General features: G+C 38.3%; 1 protein-coding gene across 1 annotated transcript; it reads right to left on the bottom strand.

Moving 5' to 3' along the window:
- Positions 1-4,276: 4,276 nt before the first annotated feature.
- ube2j1.L (ubiquitin conjugating enzyme E2 J1 L homeolog) lies at positions 4,277-24,437 on the bottom strand. Its single transcript, NM_001097933.1, is given in 8 exon segments — positions 4,277-6,837; positions 9,858-9,944; positions 12,782-12,905; positions 13,251-13,356; positions 16,564-16,648; positions 16,736-16,867; positions 18,507-18,580; positions 24,399-24,437. Coding segments are annotated over 8 exon segments (909 nt in total). The 5' UTR covers positions 24,430-24,437; the 3' UTR covers positions 4,277-6,567.
- Between the last annotated feature and the right edge of the window lie 411 nt (positions 24,438-24,848).

The raw sequence follows: 24,848 nt of genomic DNA, 5'->3' as shown, positions 1-24,848 counted from the left end.
TTCATCAGAGCTGTAAAGTTCAAAATGGAGACACTGAGGTCAGTCATTCACGGCATGGAGGTGGACCAATTCATGATATCAATGGATATCAAAGATGCATATCTACATGTTCCAATATGGTCGAATCATCACCAATACCTGAGGTTTGCTTTTGCCAATCAACACTACCAGTTCGTAGCACTTCCATTTGACCTGTCATCCGCACCCAGAGTGTTTACAAAACTGATGGCGGTTACGGCAGCGGCTCTAAGACTGGAGGGAATATCAGTAACGCCCTATCTAGATGATCTTTTGATCAAGGCAAGATCAGAACAGCAGGCAATAGCCAGTCGAGAGAAGGCAGTGTCTCTAATACAGCAATTCGGATGGAAGATCAATTGGGCCAAGTCTCAGCTTCAGCCAACCAAGAGGATGATTTTCTTGGGATTGGAGTTCGACACACAGAAACAAAGAGTGTTTCTCCCAGTAGAAAAACAAGTCAGGTTGAAGAAACAGATTTGGAATCTCAGATTGTCTCGCAGGCCAACGGTTCATCAGGCAATGAGGGTACTGGGATCCATGGTCTCAACGATGGAGGCAGTACCCTTTTCTCAAATACACTTTAGTGCTCTGCAGTCAGACATTCTCAGATGGTGGAGGAGGGGCTCTCTTCAGCAAACTTTTCCTCTATCACAAGAGACCAGAGTTTCACTGAATTGGTGGCTAGCCCCAAAAACACTGTCCAAAGGACAATAGTGGGCAACACCGGAGTGGACGGTGATGTCGACAGATGCCAGCCTCATCGGTTGGGGGGCAACGTGGCAAGGAAGAATGGCACAAGGGACTTGGCACCAACAGGATTCACTCACACCAATAAATGTGCTAGAATTGAAAGCCATACGGTTAGCACTTCTTCAGTGGTCAACTCTACTCAGAACGAGAGCAGTTCGAGTTCAATGCGACAACACAACAGCGGTGGCATACATCAATCGCCAGGAGGCACTCAAAGCAGACGTGCATTAGCAGAGGTAACAAGGATTGTAGAATGGGCAGAGAAGAACGAAGTTCTGCTGTCAGCGATTCACATTCCTGGAATCACCAACATACAGGCAGATTTTCTAAGCAGACACAAGGTGGATCCAGGGGAATGGTAAATTCATTACGAAGTGTTTCAGGGTTTAGTTCGGCAGTGGGGTCTTCCACAAATCGATCTAATGGCATCCAGATACAATCGGAAAGTCTCACGATTCTTTGCCAGAAATCGGGATCCCTTAGCAGAGGGCATAGATGCAATGACACAGACATGGACATTCAGGTTGGCGTATGTCTTTCCGCCTCTGCCCATGCTGCCCAGAGTTCTCAAAAAGATAAAGCAGTCGAATCTTCTAGTGATTGTTGTGGCACCATCATGGCCAAGAACAACATGGTATCACGATCTGCAAGAAATGTCAACAGCAACACCAATACCGCTGTCCCGCAGACCAGATCTGCTTTGTCAGGGGCCCATACAACACCCCAATCCAGGGCTGTTCAATTTAATGGCATGGAGGTTGAGAGGTCCATTTGGAGGAAGCAAGGATTCTCATCAAAGGTAATAGCAACCTTGTTAAGGGCCAGAAAACCAGTGTCTTCAAAGATCTACCATAGAGTATGGGAGACATATTGGAGGTGGTATCAAGAGAATGAAATTCCTTTTAAAAGATTTTCTTTGCCAGTAATACTATCTTTTCTGCAAAGGGGTCTAGATCTAGGTCTTCAACTCAGTTCTCTAAAAGTACAGGTTTCAGCACTTTCGATACTTTTTCAGCGTAGGATAGCATTAGAAGAAACAGTGAAATCAATTCTACAGGGAGTGGCTCATATCGCGCCACCTAGGCGGCCTTCAACACCTAACTGGGACTTGAACTTAGTGTTAGAAGCTCTACTAGATCCACCTTTTGAGCTGTTAGTATCAGTAGACCTGGATTGGCTCACATGGAAGATGACGTTTCTTTTGGTTATCTCTTCGGAGAGAAGGGTATCAGAACTATGTGCACTGCCCTGTGATCCTTCACTATTAGTTTTTCATCAGGACAAGGCAGTAATGTGAACAGATCCTTCTTTTCTTCCTAAAGTGGTGTCAGCTTTTCATATCAACCAAGAGATTATAGTGCCATCTTTATGTGCAGATCCAAAGAATGCAAAGGAAAAGCGGCTGCATAGGCTTGATGTGGTCAGGGCGCTAAAGATTTATATTAAACGTACGAGTCCAATTAGGCAGTCAAACACGTTATTGATTATTCCATCTGGTTCACGAGTTGGGTTACCAGCATCTAAGGCCACCATATCAAGATGGATTCGAGAAGGGATTCGAAGAGCGTATGTGGCTAAAGGCAAATCACCGCCATTCAGTATTAAGGCTCATTCCACAAGAGCGATAGGGGCTTCATGGGCATGGCACAATTCGGCTTCGGCAGAGCAGATCTGTAGAGCGGCAACCTGGGCCTCAGTTCATACGTTTACTAAATTTTATCTTTTCAACACTTTCGGTTCCTCGGAGGCGGCGTTTGGCCGCAAGGTTTTGCACGCAGTAGTGCAAACCTAATGGAGGAAATTGTTCAATTTATAATTTTCCCTCCCTTTTAGTTCTTGGGGCTGCTTTGTTAAGACCCCTATAGTTCCTGTGTCCCACGGAGACTGCAGAGAAAATTGGATTCATATACTCACAGTTAAATCTGTTTCTCTGTAGTCATCAGGGGGACACAGGACTTCCCACCCAAAATGTTTTTTTGAGCTGGAATAGTTTTCCTGTTAATTTACTTTCGTCATGGAGTGTTTTTTTTTTTTGGGTACCAACTAAAGTGTGTAGAGGAAGTACCAGGGGTAAAGCCAAGGGTTATTGGCACGCCCCCTCTTTTAATTTATGAAGTAAGTGTCCTGCCTCCTGGAGGAATGGAGCTTTACCCCTATAGTTCCTGTGTCCCCCTGTCGACTACAGAGAAACGGATTTAACCGTGAGTATATAAATCCAATTTTTTTTTTATTAAAACATCCATTCCTGTTAGAAAGATATTTAAAAATCTTTTGCCTTCTCCGCCCCTATGCCTCAGGTACGGTAATCACTTTCAAAACTGCACTTCCTAGATGTCACAGACTGCCCTCATAATCTCCCTCTCTTTTAACTGTGTATAATTGTAAAGCCTGTGTATGGGCATTAGGTGTTTCTTTCTGGTGCAGATATGGTACATTTGGAATGATGCAAAGCTTGCCTTGATAATAGTGCCAACAAAATGGCGCCTGTCTGTATGCTCTTGCTGTGGATTTCAAAAGAAGGAAAATGACAACCAATTTATATAGTGCAAGCAAAATGTATCAACTAACATGATAAAATAGGAGTTGGAATTATTTCTTAGGGGACAGGTCCTCTATCAATTCATTAAAGAAGTAGTTCATTTTTAAGTTAGCAGTAAAAGAATGTCCTATTAATTTATCAATTGGTCTTAGTTTTTATAGTTTTTTTTATAAAACAGTCTTCTCTGCTGCCTCTTTCAACCTTAAAATTGGGGGCAGGGTCGGACTGGGGGGACCAGGCCCACTCGGGCTGCTGTCCAGGGCCCCCTTCATCGCTGCGCAGCTGCGAACTATGGTTTTCGGGCAGGTATGGCAGGAAGGAGCCTGCAAATCACAGGTCTGGCTGCAGTTCTGGGACAGCAGGGCCCACAAGAGCCGGGAGCCCACCGGGTTTTTTTCTGGTGTCCCGCCAGCCCAGTCCGACCCTGAATGGGGATCATTGACCCAGCCAGCTATAAAACAATTGCTCTCTGCAGTTACAAGTTTATTGTTACTTTTTATTCCTTAGCTTTTTACTTAGGCCCTCTCCTACTCATCTTCCAGATTTTTATTCTGACAATTACCTGGTTTGTAGGGTAAATTGGACTCGTGACCAGACAGATGGCAAAATGCCAAATTGGATCGCTTCAGAACAAAAATAGAAATCATTTAAAAATCACTACAAATAAACAATGAAGACCAATTGCACATTCTTTCATATCATACTAAAAGTTATGAACTGAAGATGAACTATTCCTTTAAAGGAATCTGCCATCACAGCACCATTAGAACAATCCACAGCCCCATGGTGAAGATCCATCTGCTTCAGGTAAAACATATCATGAAGTTTAAAGGGGTGGCCCTTTGTTACGAAGAATACTAGGAATAGATGTACAGATCCAACAATTAATTAGCCAGCTGAAAATATTGAAATAACTGTGTATATTTACGAATTACTTTTGTAAAAATAAAGCTCTCAACAACACTCCTTATTTATTGCTTGTATATTTGTAGAGGACAATAACTTGAGTCCATAACATACAGTACATACATGTAACAAATGCAATAAAACAGAGAATGATCTGCAATTAAAAAAGCAAGGTATACATTTTTTAAGCTTACAGAAGGAGACAGCCAGATGCTGCATAATGTATCTACAAAATGAAATGCAAAATATAAGTGCATCACCTTATTTGCTGGACCCTTCTTTAATAAAATAATTACTTTACTTATGTCTATACACTTTAGTTCTGTAGCATTGATTATTGTAAAAGGAACACTAAGCCCCCCCCCCGATAATTATATTAAAGTATTCCTTTATTCAACCTGTAAATAACAAATATTACATATTTAATAATAGATTCTGTATTCTACCATGAGTTGTTGCATTGAGTAAAACTACAGAGAAACCCACTTTGCAATGATCCTTGTTGGAGCAGATTATCACCATCATCAAAACATTTAAAACAGATCTGGGACAGTCTATAGTGTTGATATTACAGAAGCTATTGTTGTAGACCCTCACACAATGAGTGGCAGCGTATACAAGCAACCTTGGCTTATGTATGGCGAGAATTAACCATCCACCAAACAAGAAAAACACAACTTTATCAGAGTAAGAGTTGTTTTTATTTTTGAACATATGTATTTGCTTTTTGTGTTTGTTAAAGTAAAATTAAAATTTACAGTACTTAAAAAATGAAAAAGTGATGTCACTTTAAATACCCAATAACCACACACAAATCCACCTAAATCCAAAATCTTGTTTTTTGTTTTTTTTGTTTTTTTTTGGAAACACAATTTCCTCTGATGTTTTAATTCAGTTAAACCTGAAACCAACCTAAATTTGAACCCTAATTTGCATAATTATATTTGAGAAATAAGAAACAAAATTAAAAAAAAATAATTGGTCACCTAATTGGTCACTCAGTTATCCAGTATTTTCAGGATTCAGATTTGTTTCAACAAAGCACTAAGGAAACACCAAATCCAGGTTTTGGTTCAGACAAATCTCACTTTTTGCAGGATTCAGATTTAGCAGATTAGATGTGCCCCTAATACACCATGACATTCAAAGACATTTTGCAGCAGTTTTCAATGTTTTTATTTAGTTTTTTGTTGGGCAGTTTGGAATTTAAAGTGCTTTTTAGGCTGACTGACTCGAGGAACCAGGTATTTGAACTATAGAATAAAGGGCATACAGTAAATTGCTCTAAAAGAGAGTGATACATAATAAAATAAAGTAAAATAAAAACATGAAAGGTTGTAGAAACTATTCTGAGACAACATTAATGCAGATTTGCATGTGGAGTACTGTATTTTCATTGTTTGTGATATACTGGCCTGAAAATGAATAAAGGAAAGAGTAAATCCCTTTTTGAGGTATACAATGGTACAACTTGTTTCAGTTTTTACACACAGAAAATGTACAATTTAAACACCTTCATTTAACCAAAACTTTTTTTAGGCAAATATACTAAAATGGAAATAATTTCACTCTGCCCTAGAAGACCACAATTAGGGGCTAATTTATCAAAGGTCGAATGTTGAAGGTTTTTTTTTTTTCCTTAAATGAACTTGAATGACCTCTTATTTGAGAAAAAACTCTAATGTCTAAAACTCGAATCGAATTTGACTCAACTCAAATCAAGTTTTGTTCTCTGAATAAAACTCGAATGTCAGGAAGGCTATTAACATCTTTAAATGCGTCACTGGACCTCTGCTATTGACTTCTACTTGAACTCGGCAAGTTTTAGGTGGTGAATAGTCAGATTCGAGTTTTTCATAGGGTCCAGGTAGGATACATTTTTAATTAGAGTTTGGATTATTCCCAACTGGAATTTGTGAGTTTTGCCCAAAAATTCAACTCCAAAATTTTAATTTACAATTCAAACCTTAATAAATCTGCCCACTAGTGAAGTTTTTCTGTGTGCCATTTTGTTTTTTGGAGTTCATATATTAAGGCAGTCCCCACAAGACTGTCTCTATTTTAGCACTCCACACAATATATCGTGGGGTTCAGATTTCTTTCGATCAAATCAGAATGAGAATTTATTATAATTTGTACAATAGCTGATAAACATATACAATGATGTTTTTCAGGAAAGATGCAACTACTTAGACACTCTTTCATAAAGCCCCCTTGAGACATAAGCAATCGTTAAAACATATGAATAAGGTAAATACAAGTTGTCACTTCTGTAAACAGTTCTCCACACATACCTGATGCACATTGATTTAATGTGGCACTTGCCAATGGCTTATGGATAAAACCATACATTATAACTCATAGTCAAAGATGTAATCATTTGCCAAGTATACTCTACGGAATATAAGAGCAGCCAATGCTAATGTCAGTACAACAATAAGAACTGCTGATCCAGTATTGCTCCCATTAACCGCACGCTGCTGGACCTGAATGAGTCCTGTGGAGGCTGGAGTTCTCCTCTGCTGTGCACGGCGCTGACGTGGACTTCTGGAGACATTTGTACTGGGAGATGGTGGACTTGTTTCTTGACCAGCAGAGGTTGATACATCTGCAGGCTCAGTCTAAAATAATATAATCAAAAACATTTATGGCAACTGGTGTGATATCCATCGATGTAGTACAGATGATGGCCATTTTATTTGGTTCACCTAAAATTAGTTGTGTTGCTTGATTTATCTGAATTAGGGGATGTTTATATACTATTCAGGGTTGAATGTACCTGTTATATCCTCAGCACTTCTGTTGGCAGGTATGACTTGGAACTAGCAGAATGCCATTGAACAATCAATCTGTACTTTGTTCTACTGACTACCCTCAGACTCCTCTGAAGTAAATAGATCAGGCAATTTATTTCAATGGGATTGTCATGTACATATATAAAAAAAAAAAACCCATCACCAATAGATGTTACTTAGGTATACAACAACGTAGACCTTTACATGATTTACTAAGAGAAAAAAGTCAGATGTTTGGTACTTGCAGTACTTGAGTGTTTGAAGAAAGACTGCATTTCATGTTACAAGCATTAAAAATTTAGCACAGAAAACACATTTTTTTCAAAATTTTAAACAAAGATCCCATTAAATGTTTTTTTTCATCTGCAACTTTTATACAGAGAGAACTAGATACTTACAGGAGTGTTTGGAGATTAGCATCATTTTCAGGAAAAGAAAGAGTCTAATGGCTTGACCATTCTATTGAAATATAGGGTCTGATAGTTTTACTGTATTTCCAGAAGAATCTTCATTTAAATATTCACAAGTCAAATATTCACCTGACATACTGCCCTCACTTATCAGGACCACCAAGTTGTCCCTAAGTCAATTCTGGTGCATGTGCACCCATCCAGTATTTATTTCTTGAATATGATGTTTATACTGCCCTTACTACTTACCTAAATTCAGTACAACATAATAAAGTACTGCTGTATGTTTTACTGCGTGCAGATATAGACACAAGGAAACCTATTGGTTTTGTGTAACACAGATTCATAAGTAACTCTGTTGGAGACAAATAGTACAATGCAGAGCAACACTGCACTTTGCAAAAGGATTGCCTTACGGGACCAAAACAACAATAACAAAAATAGCAAATACTTCCCAGAGTGATTTGAGGTGTACCTTTCACCCTGACTATAGATTACAGGAGCTACATTACAAAATCAAAGGCACTTATCCTATGTATCTTTAGTACATCAGAGTGCTCAGATTAAGGGAGATAAATAGGAAACTGCTGAGATTACCAGTGATAAACCTCAACATCTCTAATAACATATATCTACTTCTACTGGGATTTATAATACAGTAGATCATATAGCTTGCTGGGATATGTGAAGGAAAAATATCTACTGTATGTTGCAAACTTATTTTCCTACTATGGTACTTGCAAAGTTGCTACAAATATAATCTTACTTCATATAACAAGCTATTATTATCTGGGAAGTGTGGCATATGTGAGCTATATATAAATAATAAAAATAAATACAACCCTTATTGTAATTTCAGAAGACATTTTACAAATGTATGAATTCTTGGTGGCAACTATGATAATCATGTGAGGCTTGGATAAAAAAAAAAAAAAAAAAAAAGATTGCAAACTCTTGCCTTGGCAAAGCTGTAAAATAGATACCACTTTACCACAGTGCAGTAACCAATCTGCAGTTCAGTGCATTTAGATAATGAAAATAAATACCCAACCTGCTGCTAGAGGTTACACCATGTTGCTTCGGGAGCATGTACATTCATTACTTGAATAATTATGGTGAACATCAACTACCAGCACTTTGAAAAATATTGCACATTGGTGGTTCATAAACTGCGGGGCTGTCCAGTGGGGAGAGTCCAGGTGAGAATGCCTTTATGTTTTCGAATATTCTCTTGGAATATTAGAAATGTAACCATTAAATACACATAATAGGATTGTTTTGTCTCCAATGCAGATTAATTAAATCTTAGTTGGGATCAAGTAAAATGTAAAAATGTAAACTATTTTCTTAAAATGCAGTCTATGGGAGATGGCCATCCTGTAATTTGGAGCTTTATGGATAACTGGTTTATGGATAATGGATCCCATACCTGTAACTGTTTTTCTCTTGATATTTATTTTTGCTACCTTGCACACCACTTTTTCCTTTCTATCGCTTACCACAATGGAAGCTGCACTTTTTATACTGTTTATAGTCTGTCTATGGCTAGATGGGTTACAAAATAATGTTTTTCTATATCTGTAACATTATTATGAGCTAAGTGTGACCCTAAAAAATTTTTGATTTTTAAAAATCAAAGGTGGAAGCCGAACACAAAAAAGGCTGAAAACCACTGCTCTATAGTGTTAAGGCTGGGAAGCTTATGACCCTCAAAATAACTGTAAGATTACAATTCAAACGTGAAGATGGGTGTTGAAGCACAGAATCACTTAAGTGCCATCATAATGATGATTGTATTAAGTTTCTGTTAAAGGTATTCCCCCATTTAAGCAGGCCTGTAAAAAGCAAAGCCTACTGCAACAGATGGTCTGACGTTTTAGACGTGTTTTTGTCTTTATCAATCCTCAGGCCCACCACTTCTCAAATAAACAAATAAATAAAGTGCAGCTTATCTAGGATTTGAGCACAATTTATCACTGAATTTAAATTGCATTTACCAAAGTCTAGAGGCAGCTGCTTTGGCTCAGAACCAGAGTCCATCCACTACCATAATGGATGTGTTATATAAATTCCAATGCACAGAGAATTAGGGAACTACCAAATTAAAGCTTTCAATTATAGGAAACCCGTTACATAAGCGACAACCTTATTCTATTAATAGTTAAAATTCTCATGACACTTCTTTGACTAATTCACTGCCAATGGGTTCAGAAATGTATTATTTTATTAAGAGTAGAAACTAGTATTTCAATTCTGAGTTCTTTAGCCACAAAGCTGAATGCCTGGCTCTTTTAATTACTTCCTCATGAATGCAAAAGTTGATGATCTTTATCTATTCAGAATTATTCTTCGAAAGAATTACTTCCTTGTCTAAATGGTTATATTGGAATGAATACATGACAATAGGAGTGCAGACACAACATGACTTATACAGACCTCAGGGTGTGTGCGAGCATTTGGTTCAGTTCTCTCTTGTGACTGATTAGGGTGATTTTCAGCACCTCCAGGTGGGTTCACTTCTGCCTAATTTTTAAAAAACGCAAAAAAAAAAAAAAAAAAAAAAAAAAAAAAAAAAAAAAAGAGGTTAGAAGGCTCACACCCATTCACACAAATGTGAGGTACTAATCCAAATGTGGCTCCCTATAAGAGTCATCAAGGCTTGCAACAATCCGAATAAATATGAGGATTACATACTAAGAAAATAAATTATTTTATTACATCAAAAATAAACAAAATCAAGTCATAGGCCCAACACGCTTCGACCGTTACAGATCTTCATTAGAACAAAGATATAAATACAAAAAGAAAAGGCGTTTCGTTTTGTATTGTTTTTGGATATTAGGAGTGTGCAATCGTCTTTATTGGAATAATTTTTAAAAAACAGCATGGTGAAACAGATTATTATTAGTTTCTGCACAGGGTCATTAACATGCCTAAAGAAGAAAGACTATTTCCCTGAACGGTGGCCACAAAGTAGGAAATCATGGAATTGTCAAGAATGTCATTGTATGATGTAGTAGCACCTGTGTTAACAATGATCGGCATAGCTTAAAAGGAAAAAAACTTTACCCCCAAAATGAATACAGATAGTTTACATCATATTAAGTGGCATATTAAAGAATCATACCAAACTGCAGCCTTTATATATTACATTTTTGACTAACTAACTATATTAGAAACATTTTTTTATTTTGCACAGCCTATCTATTTACCCAGTTTTTATTTTCACACTGAAATATTCTTTTAAAGGGGTGGTTCACCTTCAAACAACTAGTTGTTTTCAGATAGATGACCAGAAATAATTACTTTTTCCAATGACTCAATTTTCTATGTGTCAACGGTTTTCTAATATTGAAGTGTTAATTGTCTTTTTTCACCTTCTGAAGCAGCTCTGGGGGGGGGGGGGTCGCCAACAGTGTAAACTGTTCTAAATGGATACATTTAGTTGATACATATCTTATCTGTGTCCCTGCTGTGTAGAATCTCTGGGTTTCATTACAGGCAGCTGTTGGAATTGATACAATAGTTGCTAATACTCCAGAGATGCTGCTGAGAAACTAAATGTTGCAAAAGTGTAACAGTTTAGAATCTGCACCTGAATTGCTGAGCTGCCAGACTTAAACATCAGGGACATTCAACTTTAAACTTAGATTTTGGAAAAACAGTAAAAAATAAATACAAAGTAATTGTAAAAAGTCTTTATTTCTGGGGAACAATCTAAAAACAACTGAATTGAAAAAAGTGTTTGGAAGGTGAACAACCCCTTTAAGGTTAGGTGGAAAACTGTCCTGTGGTTTGATAAATCAAAATTTTTCATTATCATAATCATGAATGCTGCATCCTATGGCCTAAATAGGCAAAGGACCATCAAGTTTGTTATCAGCACACAAAAGAGCATCCGTGATGGTATGCAGGTGCATTAGTGGACATGGCATGGGTAGCCTGCACATATGGGAAGGCAGCAGTAATGCTGGAAGATATTTATACTGGTTTTAGAGTAACATATGCTGCTATCGAGATGTCTTTTTTTTTTAAGAGAAGGCTTTGCATATTGCAGGTGCTAAACTTACCTGTCTGCAGTTCAGACCCACTGAAAACATTTGGTGAATTATAAAAGTTAAAATACGATTAAGGAGACCCCGAACTGTTGAGCAGCTGAAATCCTATATCAGGCAAGGACAACATTTCACTTTCAAAACTACAGAATTGGTCTCCTCAGTTCCCAAACGTTTAAAGAGTGCTGTTAAGGTAATACAACACAGTGGGAAACCTGCCCCTGTACATTCTTTTTTGTAGCATGTTGCTGGAATCAGATTTAAAGTGAACATATATTTGTCAGAAAACAACATTTCTCAGTTTCAATATCTGATATGATGTCTTTGTAATATTTTCAATTAAATATAGATTTTAATTTTATTATTTAATTTTTATTTTATTATTTTATTTAAATTTTACACAGCGTCGCAACTTTTTTGGAAGTATCTTTCATGGACTGCTTTGTGGTTTAACTGGTTTCCATCCTTGCAATTTTGAAAATCCAGAGTGTACAATAAAATATGACTTGAAAGGAAAACTAAAGAAGTAGCTAGAAATGTTGTACATTTTGTTTTGGGCTTCTGTACCAGCCCAAGGCAACCACAGCCATTTAGCAGTAAAGATCTGTGCCTCTGAAGATGCCCCAGTAGCTCCCCATCTTCTTTTATGCTGATTTACTCACATGCTCTGTGCTGCTGTCACTTACTGAGCTTAGGAACAAACTCACAATATACAGTACACATAGAATAGAAATATCACACTATAAGGCTGATTAGTTATTAATACAGATAATTACTACATGGCAGCACAGTAACCAGTGCAATTAGCATCAGAATTTAATAATCAGCCTTGTAACATCAGCTTATATTACAGACCACACCGAGCATGCGAGTGTCACAGACACTTTCCAAGATGGTGACCCTCTGTGACAAATTTAAAGTTCTGGATCATTGCTGCTTTTGAGAAGCTAAAACTGTACACTGGTGTAATAAGTTCAGTATATAAAATATGGCATTTTTTAGCCATATTTATTTTTAGTGTTAAGTTCTCCTTTAAACCAAAACGCTTACCCAAACACATACCCTCACTCAAATGGACACCTTCAGTTACACACTGCTTTCCAAAAGGAAACCAACAAATATTTATTGGAATATGCTCAAACATAACACTGATTTCACTAACTGCAGTGTGGGAGTTATTATGTTACAAACAGATACCAAAGTTACCAAGCACACCACGAACAAGGCTACATAGTTTATACCTACAGGAGCTAAAACGTATGTAGTGTTAGGTGTTCCGATACATTGATTTTTTATTTTATCTACCTTAAAACTGATTTGTCTGGCAAGCTCTCTCGCTTCCACATCAGCCTGGCTGGAACTGGAGCTAAGAGGTAGTAGAGTAGACTTCATGCTAACCCCACATACTTCACAGAAGTAGTCTTGAGATCTGATGGACACAAAGACAAAAATGATAAAACAACATGGGACAAAGAGTTATTTCAAAACCTGCTCGCTGGCAGTGATGAAACAGTTTACTCATAGGCTTAAAACTGGCATAGTTTGAGCGAATCATGATTCAGTGGTTAATAAAATCCTTGCAAGGTTTTACCATTTAATGTAAAAGTTATACTACTAATAGAATCATTCATAAAGCGATGCTTGCATTGAGATAGGGCTGTGGAGTCGGTACATAAATCCTTCAACTCAGACTCCTCAGTTTATGGTACCTCCGACTCCTGTTTTTAAAGATACATTAATTAAATCAAAGCAAATAAGATTACATCGTAATTACCTTTTGGCAAGAGCTTTTCTTTCTTCTGGTGTGTAATCCAGGGAACCTATGGCACCTTCTCCTTTTGTAGGCATAAATCCAATTATGGCTAATAAAGCAGTTCTTACTGAAAATGTAATGGAAGAGAATTGGGAACAACTTGTAAACCTACTTATAGTGCATGCTTGCTCCTAAACTGTACTTTACCGACACGTGTTAAATTGACCTAAATGTTCTCAACATAACACCATTAAAAAGGATTTTTTAATAAACATCATTCAGTGTTTGCTTTTTTAGTTCTTGTCAAATAACACAGTCTTGTAGGTTATGAACAATATTACCATTGTTGGTTTAAATGTCAGCTAACAATTATAATTCAGAAAATGCTGCAGGGTACTGAGTCATTTTTATATTTTTTGTTTTTAACGTGTGCTTCCACTGTTTAAACCCACAGTAATGTTCAATGCCAAAGACTGCATCTGCTAAGAAGAACTTCGACAGTACAAAGAGTGCAGCTGGTTCAGAGTGGTGGTTTATTTGTAAAAACAGTCTGTTCCTTCTGAACTCAACGTTCCCTTCTGTTGTGTTATTTTTGCATTTTCAAGTTCTAATTGCCTATTGTTTTAAAGGGGAAATTCACCTTGAAGTTAATCTTTAGTATATTTCAGTGATAATTGTGATGGAGGTGAAAACTAACCCTAAAAAGTTTTTTTAAATATATTAATAGTAAAAAAAAATGCAGGTTGAGAGTGTTGCTCCATTAAATAATGGTACCAGTATGGTTGTAACAGATACAGAAAAGGCAAATGTGTTAAATGAGTTCTTTTCTTCAGCATATACAATAGAGGAGTCTGAGTTCCCAGGCTCACTTTATAGCTGCACTAATGGCTCAGATCAATCTAGTCAGTGGCTGACTCAGGATATGTTTCATAAGCATTAATAAAAATTAATGTAAACAAGGCTCCAGGGCCTGATGGCATACACCCCCGGGTTCTAAGAGAGCTTAGTTCAGTTTTAGACCTGCCCCTATTTCTGATTTTCTCAGATTCACTTTCATCTGGTATGGTGCCTATGGATTGGAGAAAAGCTGATGTTATACCAATATTCAAAAAGGGATTACGATCTCAGCCTGACAATTATAGGCCAGTAAGATTGACATCTGTGGTGGGCAAATTATTTGAAGGCTTGTTAAGGGATCACATTCAAAATTTTGTCCTAGTGAATGGCATTATGAGCAACAATCAGCATGGCTTTATGAAGGATAGGTTATGTCAGACAAATTTGATTGCTTTTTATGATGAGATAAGTAAGATGCTGGACAGTGGGGGGGCAGTAGATGTGATCTATTTGGATTTTGCCAAAGCGTTTGATACTGTGCCCCACAAACGACTGCTTTCTAAACTTAGGTCTGTTCGGCTTAATAAAGTAATTTGCACATGGATAGGAAATTGGCTACAGGATCAAGTACAGAGGGTGGTTGTTAATGGAACATTCTCTACTTGGAGTAAGGTTCTTAGTGGGGTCCCCCCGGGCTCGGTATTAGGTCCAATTTTATTTAACTTCTTCATTAATGACTTAGGGGAGGGTGTTGTAAGTAATGTATCAGTGTTTGCAGATGACACAAAACTATCCAGCCCTATTAATTACATCCAGGATGTGGCATCCTTGCAACAGGATCTTGACAAACTGGCAATCTGGGCAGCTAAGGGGCAAATGAGATTAAATGTTGATAAATGTAAAGTCATGCACCTGGGATGTAAGAATATCCAAGCCACTTATACCCTTAATGGGACTGCACTAGGCAAATCCATTATGGAAAAGGACCTTGGAGTCCGTGTAGATGATAAACTTGGCTGTAGCAAGCAATGCCAGTCAGCAGCATCAAGGGCAAATAAGGTCTTGAGCTGTATTAAAAGGGGCATAGAGTCACGGGAGGAGGGGGTCATTCTTCCACTGTATATAGCACTTGTAGGGCCGCATCTAGAATATGCTGTTCAGTTTTGGTCTCCATCACTCAAACAGGACATTATTGTATTAGAGAGGGTACAGAGAAGGAACTAAGCTGGTGAAAGGTATGGAAAATGGTTCACGCTGGAGAAGAGGCGCTTAATGGAGAAGGAAAGGTTGAAACTAAGTAAGCTTTATCAGAAAGGTCCATGTAAATTCACCAGTAAACCCTCAAAGAAGTGCTGCCAAAATAAACACCTAATTTATTTCCTTCTATTGTGTACACATGGGCTTCTGTATCAGACTTCCTGCCTTCAGCTTAAACCTCATTGCCCTGGGCAAGAGCATGCTCAGTCTGCTCCTCTTCCCCCCCTCCCTTCTCTGCTGTAATCTGAGCCAGAGCAGGGAGAGACTCAGGCAGGAAGTGATGTCACACCAAGTTAATACTGCAGCTGCTATCCTAAACAAACAGAGAGCTTCTAGAGCTTTTTACTCATGTATGGTAAAACATTCTACAGAATAAATAAAAGTATCCCATTTAATTCCTTTTGCAATTATTTCAGACATTCTATAACATCGTTTGGCAACCCAGCCCTCTGCCAGCGCAATTCAACTACAACTTCCAGCCAAGAACGGAAGTCTGCCAAAGGGTACAGGGAGTTTTAGTCATTAACAAACAATTTAACAGTAAGTTGCACTACCTCTGATTTTCCCTACTGTTTTCACAACTTATACGGGGCAATATTTTAATACAGAAAGAAACACTCACAATGCCACAAGCAGTGTGCAAAGTGCAAAAACAGCCGCAGACATGAGGATTATGCCTAGAATTGAGCGCAACCTGTGTTAGGCCATGCTTGATTCTGAAGGGGTGGGCAAAGGAAGCAACATAGATGTCTTGCTCTCCCACTCCAAACATGCATATCATTTGCAAATGCATTTTAAGGAATGGAAGGTGTTACAAAACGCATCTGGGACCTGTACTTACCACTTTCTCATAGGCAGTCTCCAGATGCTGCTCTCTGCATTGAGAGATTGGTTTTCAATCCAGCATTCCATGCAGATGCAACAACCCCAGGGAGCACTAAGAAGAGCACTCTTGTAATTGTTGCCCCGGGGTTGTAAATGACCCCTATAATCTGTACTGTAGTACAGCTGTGCCCTTTTATGTCCACATTATATACTATAAAATGCAATTGTAGGACCCACACCCAACCCCACTCTGTACACTACATATGTATACACCGCTAGTGGGAATCTCCAGGAGCAGAAGTAGAGTGTACTTCACTAGTCTGGGCAACCATTGCACATTCAATTTGGGTTAAATTAAACCCAAGCCAGCCTGTCCTAGAGGCTTTAGTACAACTTGCATATCACCAATACTTACTACTCCAGGAAGGCTGCCATGTTTCAGGATGATGGCCAGAGATGCTCAGACAGATCTTCTTTCCCACTTCAAACCTTCCATTTGCCTGCAAACATGCAAAACAAATTGAGAGACTGCTATAAGAAAGTTTACCTGCCATGGAATCAAATAGTTGGTAAAACTGTGTAATTACCGTTAGTAAAATAATGCTTGGAGGCTTCATAGGATACTCTGGTGGCAGGACAATTCTACCATGGTAAACACCTCCATCAAAGTCAGAATCAGGGGGTCCTCTAACTGTAAAGTGCCATTCAAAAAGATTATCCTGCAAAAAGAGAGATAATTATCCTAAAACACAGTTATCGAGTATTGCAGGGTATCTCCAAGTATTTTGTTAATTTCAACAAAAACAATCAAACAGTAGAAAAAGCTGATTGGAAATCACAAAGTATTTTATTAATTTAAACAAAAACATTCAAGCAGTAACAAAATGACATAGAAAAATACATATTTGTCATGTCTACATTGTACACATCTCTGTCTACATATAGTAGTACTAGAAGTCAATTGTAAGGCAAATGTCAAATTTATAGAGAAGCACTTTGAGTAGTTTACAACAATTATTTTTTGGGTTTGGACCCCCATTTAAAGATTAAAGGTATAATATATAAGGTGCATAAAACATTTTTGCTTTATACAGGAGCTGCCAAAATGTTTGCCATGCCAGAGCCATTTGACAAAGATTTCTGAAGACTAGTACTATTTATTTGCTATTTATAGATGATGTGTATAGAGAGCATGTCTCAGATGAGAGAGGATGCATTATAGCCACCACTTATATTTATAAATCCAGTTAGGCGGAAAGGGAAAGTAATTTGCTCATAATAAGCATTGCTCACAGTATATTCAATAGAACCAAACTGAAGATAAACAAACAATCAATATAACTAAGGGGTATGTTTACCTTACAGAAAGGTGTATTAGCACAGCTGCACTGCCAGGCTATAAATCCCAGCATACTTAAACACATTATCAAGTTTAAGGCATGCTGGGAGCTGTAGTTCATGAACATTAGGGTTGTATTCTTAAAGCAATATTGCTCAAATAAAATGTTCCCTAACCCCCCCGAAGCCAGTGGCTCCATTAAAATACAAAATAATCCTCCAATGAGGATCCCATGTGATCAAATAAATCAAGCTCCACTTTCTTCCTGCAACTGGCTTTGAAAAAATGAAGCACAGATTTCCTAGCACTGAACAAGTCGGTCTTTTATTCTCATGTTTGAGCGCAATCAATTTAAGACAAAATTACATCATCTCTGTATTGAAGATAATAGTAAGAGGAATTACATTGTTTTGGTAATCAGCATTTTCAATGGTAAGTTGTTGGCCAGCAGACTTCTCATTGGTTAATTTTCTTGCATGTGAAATTATGTTTTTTGTAAATTTCTAGAGAGAACTAAGGAGCCCAAATAGGACAGTTATTACTGGGTTTAGATCATTTTTAAAATAAATAAAGATTTATCAGAATTATTAAAGTCATTCATTTGATAATTTTCTGCCGGGTTCTTTGATCTTGCTGCACATTCCCAGTAAACATACAGCACAGTACTGATGAAAAAAAAACTAGGGGACGTTATTTCTAGGGTGTCAGCAGTCGCTGTAGAATTTGCAACCTCTGGCAAGATCTATTTTAATATATAATAGATATATTCTTGCCATTAGAATAGACATTTAAATATGCTTACATATGGTGGATTACAAAGAACGATTTCTTACACTGAAGAACTTTCTCTTTCACACTGAAATGGAGAGGGGGAGGCATTTTGCCCCGCCCCTCTGAGCCATAAAGTGCACATAATGCTGCAAATTGCTGATTATTAGCTATACAGTAGCTACTAGCTATGCCGAATCCTCTAGTTTCATTTATTTGACTAGGTGTTCTGTCCAAGACTCATACAATACCTCTAGTGGCTGAGCATGGTAGTGATCTGTTGGGTCTCTCAGTTCAGCAGCTTCTTTCATCAGCCGTTTCACTGCTGCATATAGAATAAACATTTTGAAACATTAATTAATAATTTGTCATACTTTAAGATAATTACCTTTTCACTAGAGTTCAGAAGCAGTGCCTTATCCTTTCGGGTCTAGTAACATAGTTGATGAGATTAGAAAAAAAGACACACATCCATCAAGTTCAACCTATTTTCCAGTGTAAGCAATCCCTAATAAATTTGGGATATTCTTACTAGTTATTGGTTTTATACTATGATCACTGGCTCTCTATGCTAAAGTGAAGAAATTTAAATCTACCACTGACTGGATACCAGCTCATTTTTTATCAGTCATTACAAAATAAGGCCCCATGCTACAGCTAAATGGTTTATTTTGTTTTCCACCTTAAAGTAAGCAGTTGCTGTTAATGGAAACAAATGCACCCAGCATTCTACAAAAACTTTACTATGGATATTGTAGATTGTCCAAACAATTCAGCATAGATCTCTGTCTGACAACATATTGACAGTGGTCTATGCTTCATACATGCTATTTGCTCATCTTCTCCTTTTAACTAATTCTACTAACAGCAATGTATAAAGGGGTTATCCCTGCAGTGTATATTATTGCTACATGTCAGGTGGCCAAAATGTAAAGGCTAAAGTAGGTTTGCAAATTCTACCTTAAATATCACTGGAAAGTCCCTTAGATGCAAAAGAACATGTGTTTTGTGGTTTTCTCTTTGGTGGAGTCACTAGTCTGGAACTGAACCTCCGGTTACATCAGATAAATCTGCTTTTACCTCATAAAATTTTAGTACTGTGCCACATGGCAAAACAGTACAGTATTACATTATGACTACAGAACAGAATGCATTTCATACTTTATTTCACTTTAGATTATTTCTCCAGTCAGCACCTGCAGTGCCATAACTATCAGCAAACCCCAAGACTGCAGGGGGGGCAGGTGCTGCCATAATAGCATTTTCCCCAGTTGCACGGCTCCCCACTGTCTCCCCCCCCACATCCTCCATATTATAATTTTTATTCTGAAGCTAGTAAGACTGTGTGCTATATTTGCCTAAGTGCCCAGTTCTCTCGGCTACTGCCAATTTTCTCCTACTGGCTCAATTTTTTCCATGCCCGCCACCTTTTTTCTGGGGAGAACACTGATGTGACTAGAGTGGCTGAATTTTTTTTTTGTCGGTGGATCTGGGTAAATGAAGTTCCATCACTGAGGCGGTTTTGGCTCAGGGAACACCACAGGTCCAAATAAATAATTTACCACAAAAGCACATACAAATTGTAATATAAGGGGTAAATCACAAGGGTTTTGTGGTGGTTTTATTGGTGCACAGAAAGGCTGAAAATCTGGTGGTTACTGGAGATATATGTGTTAGATGCAGTGGTAAGTAGGTCAGACAGGAAATTTTGAAGCAGGGACAATGTCAATCTAGTTACACCCCTGTCTCCAGCTGGTGCTGCACCACTTCTGTCTAAACAACAATCTAAAAGAGGACTAATATATGAGCTGGGTTAGACCAGCACTTCACAGGTACAGTACTAATTTGGTAATGGAGAGACATGTGCATGGAGATGACAGACACATGAGGTCTGGAAAGCACCTACAGTATATTTACTTCCTCTTACACATTTCTTTGTCCCAAAGCTTTCACTACAGCACATGATACACAGACAACATTACTTCAAATAAAAGCCCACTGGCAAGAGATGGACATCCCAGTTCTATAAGGTCAATCACAAAAAAACTTAAGCTTTTTTTTTTTGCTATTTGTAATATTTTTACCCTTGCTTGTTCCCCTATTTGCAATGAATGCTATCCTAACTGCTTGCAGTTTCAGCTTTGCATTACTTATGGTTAACGTCTCTGAGCACTACTTTCCCTGTAGCCTACCACAATCATTCTCTAGTAGGGATGCACCGAATTGACTTTTTTGGATTCGGCCGAACCCCTGAATCCTTCGCAAAAGATTCGGCCGAACCCCTGAATCATTTGCGAAAGATTCGGCCGAATACCAAACCAAATCCAAATTTACATATGCAAATTAGAGGTGGGAAGGGGAAAACATTTTTTACTTCCTTGTTTTGTTACAGTCACGCAATTTCCCTCCTGTCCCTAATTTGCATATGCAAATTAGGTTTCAGTTCGGACGAGCAGAAGGATTCGGCCGAATCCTGCTAAAAAAGGCTGAATCCTGACCAAATCCCAAACCAAATCCTAGATTCGGTGCATCCATATTCTCTAGTATATTTGCCTTCTCTAAAGCTAGTAAAAGCATGTAGGTGTCAATATTATATAGAAAACTATTTGCACTACAAAAAACAATATCACACTACAGCTGTTCCTGAACCATAATTCCCACTAGGCTTGCTATTGCAAATCTCAGATGAAAGCAGGTGGCTAGAAATGCTAGAGGATCATGGTTTTGATATGATCTGAAAGTTCCACCTGCATAAGAGCAAACAGTGCAACTTTTCCCCATTATAACTCTATATTTACAGTTGATGATACATTATAAGGAATACGAGGAAATGAGCTGAAAATATATTCTTTAAAGCAGATGACTGATAATGACTAAATGCCATAAATGCAATGCAATAAGAGTCAGTCACTAAGACATATATAGTGGCGCCCACTAACTGTGCACTCAGGTATAAGACCACACTCTATGACTTGGACAAATAGTAAGACCACTGGCAAATAGTTTAGAAGAAAGAAGACCTAAGGCTAAGGCTGAGATATGCATCTGTACTAACTAGGCACAATTAAGCAAAGTTCTAATGTTTGTCCTCCTCTAAATTGGAGATTATTTTATCCTTATATGTCATGTTACCCTTATGGTACATTTGCCGCTCATAGTATAGAAATTATGCCTTTCAAAAAATGATCATACATTGTGAGTACTGGAATCACTAACGTATGACTTCTGTTTCTCATCTCAGTTGGCCGTGGGAGTACTAGAGAAATGACAGCTTTCTAATCTAACTTCTGGTGTTTTCTCACAAATAATCTGATAGGAATAGAGCTGTTCTCTTCCAAAAGTCACCTTGCACCTGAATAGTTTCCACTAAGTTATGGTCAAAACAATTTTTGTTATCCAACCTGTTAAAGAACAAGGCGTGTTAGCCCCCCCCCGGTGAATTCAGTAGCTAGCACTCCTGTGCCCCAAAATAATGTTTTTCAGCCAACATGTGGACTGTGGTCAACCAACACAAAGTTCATAACTGCCATCATGTCATGATGCATCTTCAGTGACATGCAAAAATATTACATTTCCCATGATGCATTGTGAGGGGTTTACTTATATAAACACGTGCTGCCTTATCATTAGAGCCAGTTAGCTTTTGATGACATATTGTGCTCCATTGTTAAATTTATCAGCCATAAAGACTCACATAAAAGACTCATAATGCAATGCAAGGTCCCCACTCCATGTGAATGTGGTCCTCTCGCAATAGCTCCAGTTGTGATCCAATCATTTGCCCAGGTCAGCCTGATTTGGTTAACGAAATTGGTGCAAAGTTTTTGCATTGTCAAACTTGCAGATCTTTGTGTGCATGGTTGTCATAAAGCTTCCAAAACAGAAGCTACAGCAAATAGAAAATTCTGTAACTAAGCCCAAGATCAACTCAAAGTGAAATTACACTATAAACCATGCATTTACCACACATGATTTATTGTTGCTTGATACATTTAAATAATTGTACCGTGTTTTCTAGATCATGATTTTGCAAATAATGTGTGTTCTAACTAATTTTAAAGGGAAAGTATTGCAAAAATGTAAAATTTCTATATAAGCTTCATCTTACCAAAATACAAAATTTTCTGAATATGAACAGTTAAAAATTCTGTAACATTACTGAATCAAATTTATCTTCACAATTCCCTTCCGTATATGTTTCTATCTATTCACTTTTCATGCAGGAGTTGGGTCTCAGATTTTGATTGACAGATCTTATATATCTATTTGCAAGGCTCCCTTTCCTAGCAGAGGTATGCAAACAACTGATTCCAGCACAAACAAAATCTAATGTAAAAAATTATTTTGGCAAAAATCTTGTGATTTTAAAAGAGGGAGCTATAATATCTTCTAGGGAAAAAAAGAGCCCCCCCCCCCCCAAAAGGCTGTATTAGACCTAACTGTCAAACAAAATCAGACTCCTGACTGCAAGAAGCGAGAATGAACAGAGACTTAGAGATGCTTAGAAGATTAACTTGATTATTTCAGAAACTACAGAATTTTCAATTGGTTATATATAAACAATTCCTTATCTCATGAGGAAGATTATATAGATTTCTTATTTTCACGTGAGTTTCCCTTTAAAGGAGAAACAAACCCTTAATGAAAAAAACCCTACCCTACATAGACCCCCCTGCCCCTAACTTTTTACTTACCCCTCCGTGCAGATCCTGTCCAGAGAAGATCAGGGGCGCCATCTTCTTCTCTTCTGTAATCTTTGGAATGAGACCAGCATAGCAGTGCATGTACAGTTGGAGCAATTTTCTGTTTCGCATGTGCAGAAACTCACGAAAATTGCCGAAGTGACGGTCTCATTCTGAAGATTACCGAAGTGGCTGAAGATGTCACACGTGAACTCCGCTGGACAGAATCTGCATGGAGGGGTAAGTAAAGTATTAGGGGCATTTCCCTGGGGTAGCAGCTAGGCTGGGGGGGGGGAGAGAGTCTATGTAGGGTACGTTTTTTTTTTTTATTAAGGGTTTGTTTCTCCTTTAAGGTTGTTTGGTCTGTCAGATTTTAACCCTTTAAATAGGAAACAAAGATTCCGAAAATCTGCATATTAGGGAGAAACTCCACCATGCGTTTGGTGCCGACATGCGAGATGTCGTATGTTGTGAAGAAACAGGAAGTGAAGGAGAATCGCATGTAAGAACTACAGTCACCCGACAGTCATTGTTACATGCGATTCTCCTTCACTTCCTGTTTCTTAACAAAATCCGACATGTTGCATGTGTTACGCGGACGTGTCTGCACCAAACGCATTGTGGAGTTCCTCCCTTACTGTTGGCTGTTTCGTGGCACCATAATGAAAAGTGATTTGGCACAAAGCATGGAATTTCTGGCATACTTCACTCCACCTGACAACTGGTTTAGCTTGTTAGATTATCTGAATCAACTGACCAAACATCCAGTGGATGACTGGCAATAAAGAAGACATTGGTGATATATACGTGTTATTTTAGTTATATGAATCATAATATTAGTTACTACATGCAGCCCTGCATACATAATATTGTTAAAACATGCCAGCTCTGACAACTTGGAAGCTGCAAGTGATTGTATCTCACTTTATCCTTTAAATAGTAGAGTCATAGGAATGCTACTGTTATTATGCTTTGGTAAAACAGTGCTGATATGTATACAGTATATATATTATAGACATTATACATCATTCAAATCAGTCCCTGTTCAAGTGGAGCTTACACCCCTGGCCCCTATCACATTCACACACAAATGTTTATCTCCAGCCGCCTAATGGGCTCAAGTTGATGACAAGTGGCTATAGGAATCTCCCGGGATGTTGTGATATAAAACTCCCCGTGTCCTCCCATTGGACAGGAATTCTATATATACAGGAACTGCCCCAGGTTACACGATACAGCACATCACTGACACGCACCAAATAAAGTCTTGTTACATAACACACATCACTGCATCCTAGAACAGCCTAGTAAACACCTGATTCCCCCTCACATAATAAATCGCAGCGATAATATTTCCTATCATTAACCCGCCAGTAGCTAAGCCAGGACACACAGCAAGGATATATATCCCACAACACAGCATAATCGCGTTGCACCCCAAGACTCCGAGCTTTTACTTACCTGGGCTTTTCAGGTTGTACCGACCCTCCATGTTTAGATGACAGCGGCCTTGTTCCGCGGACACGCCCACAGAGGTCAGCTGCTGTGACATCACCATGCCAGCCACGTCAGTAGCTGCTGGAGGCGTGGAAAAGGTTTGAGCCTCCCAAATTTGAAGGCGAGGCTATGCGCCGGGCGGTGCCAGAGAGCAAAAGGACGGAACGGCGAAACTGTTGTATCACGTGACATACGCTGCGTATTCGTGTGGACCTGTGACGCTCTCACAGGCTTAATGGATGGGTTGGCAAGCCTAGTGATCAATGAGTTTTCATAGTTTGCGGAGAAGAATATTATTTTAATGTGTGTTTGAGGATTTCTTCCCGCTTCCCTAAAACAGACTATGAGCTCTGAGCTGACATCTTCTGACATCATTTAATTCAGTTAAATAAAAAGAACACTTTTAGCACAAAG

This window comes from Xenopus laevis, chromosome 5L (genome assembly GCF_017654675.1).
Source record: "Xenopus laevis strain J_2021 chromosome 5L, Xenopus_laevis_v10.1, whole genome shotgun sequence".
NCBI classification, from domain to species: domain Eukaryota; kingdom Metazoa; phylum Chordata; class Amphibia; order Anura; family Pipidae; genus Xenopus; species Xenopus laevis.
This window is presented reverse-complemented; position numbering and strand designations above follow the sequence as displayed.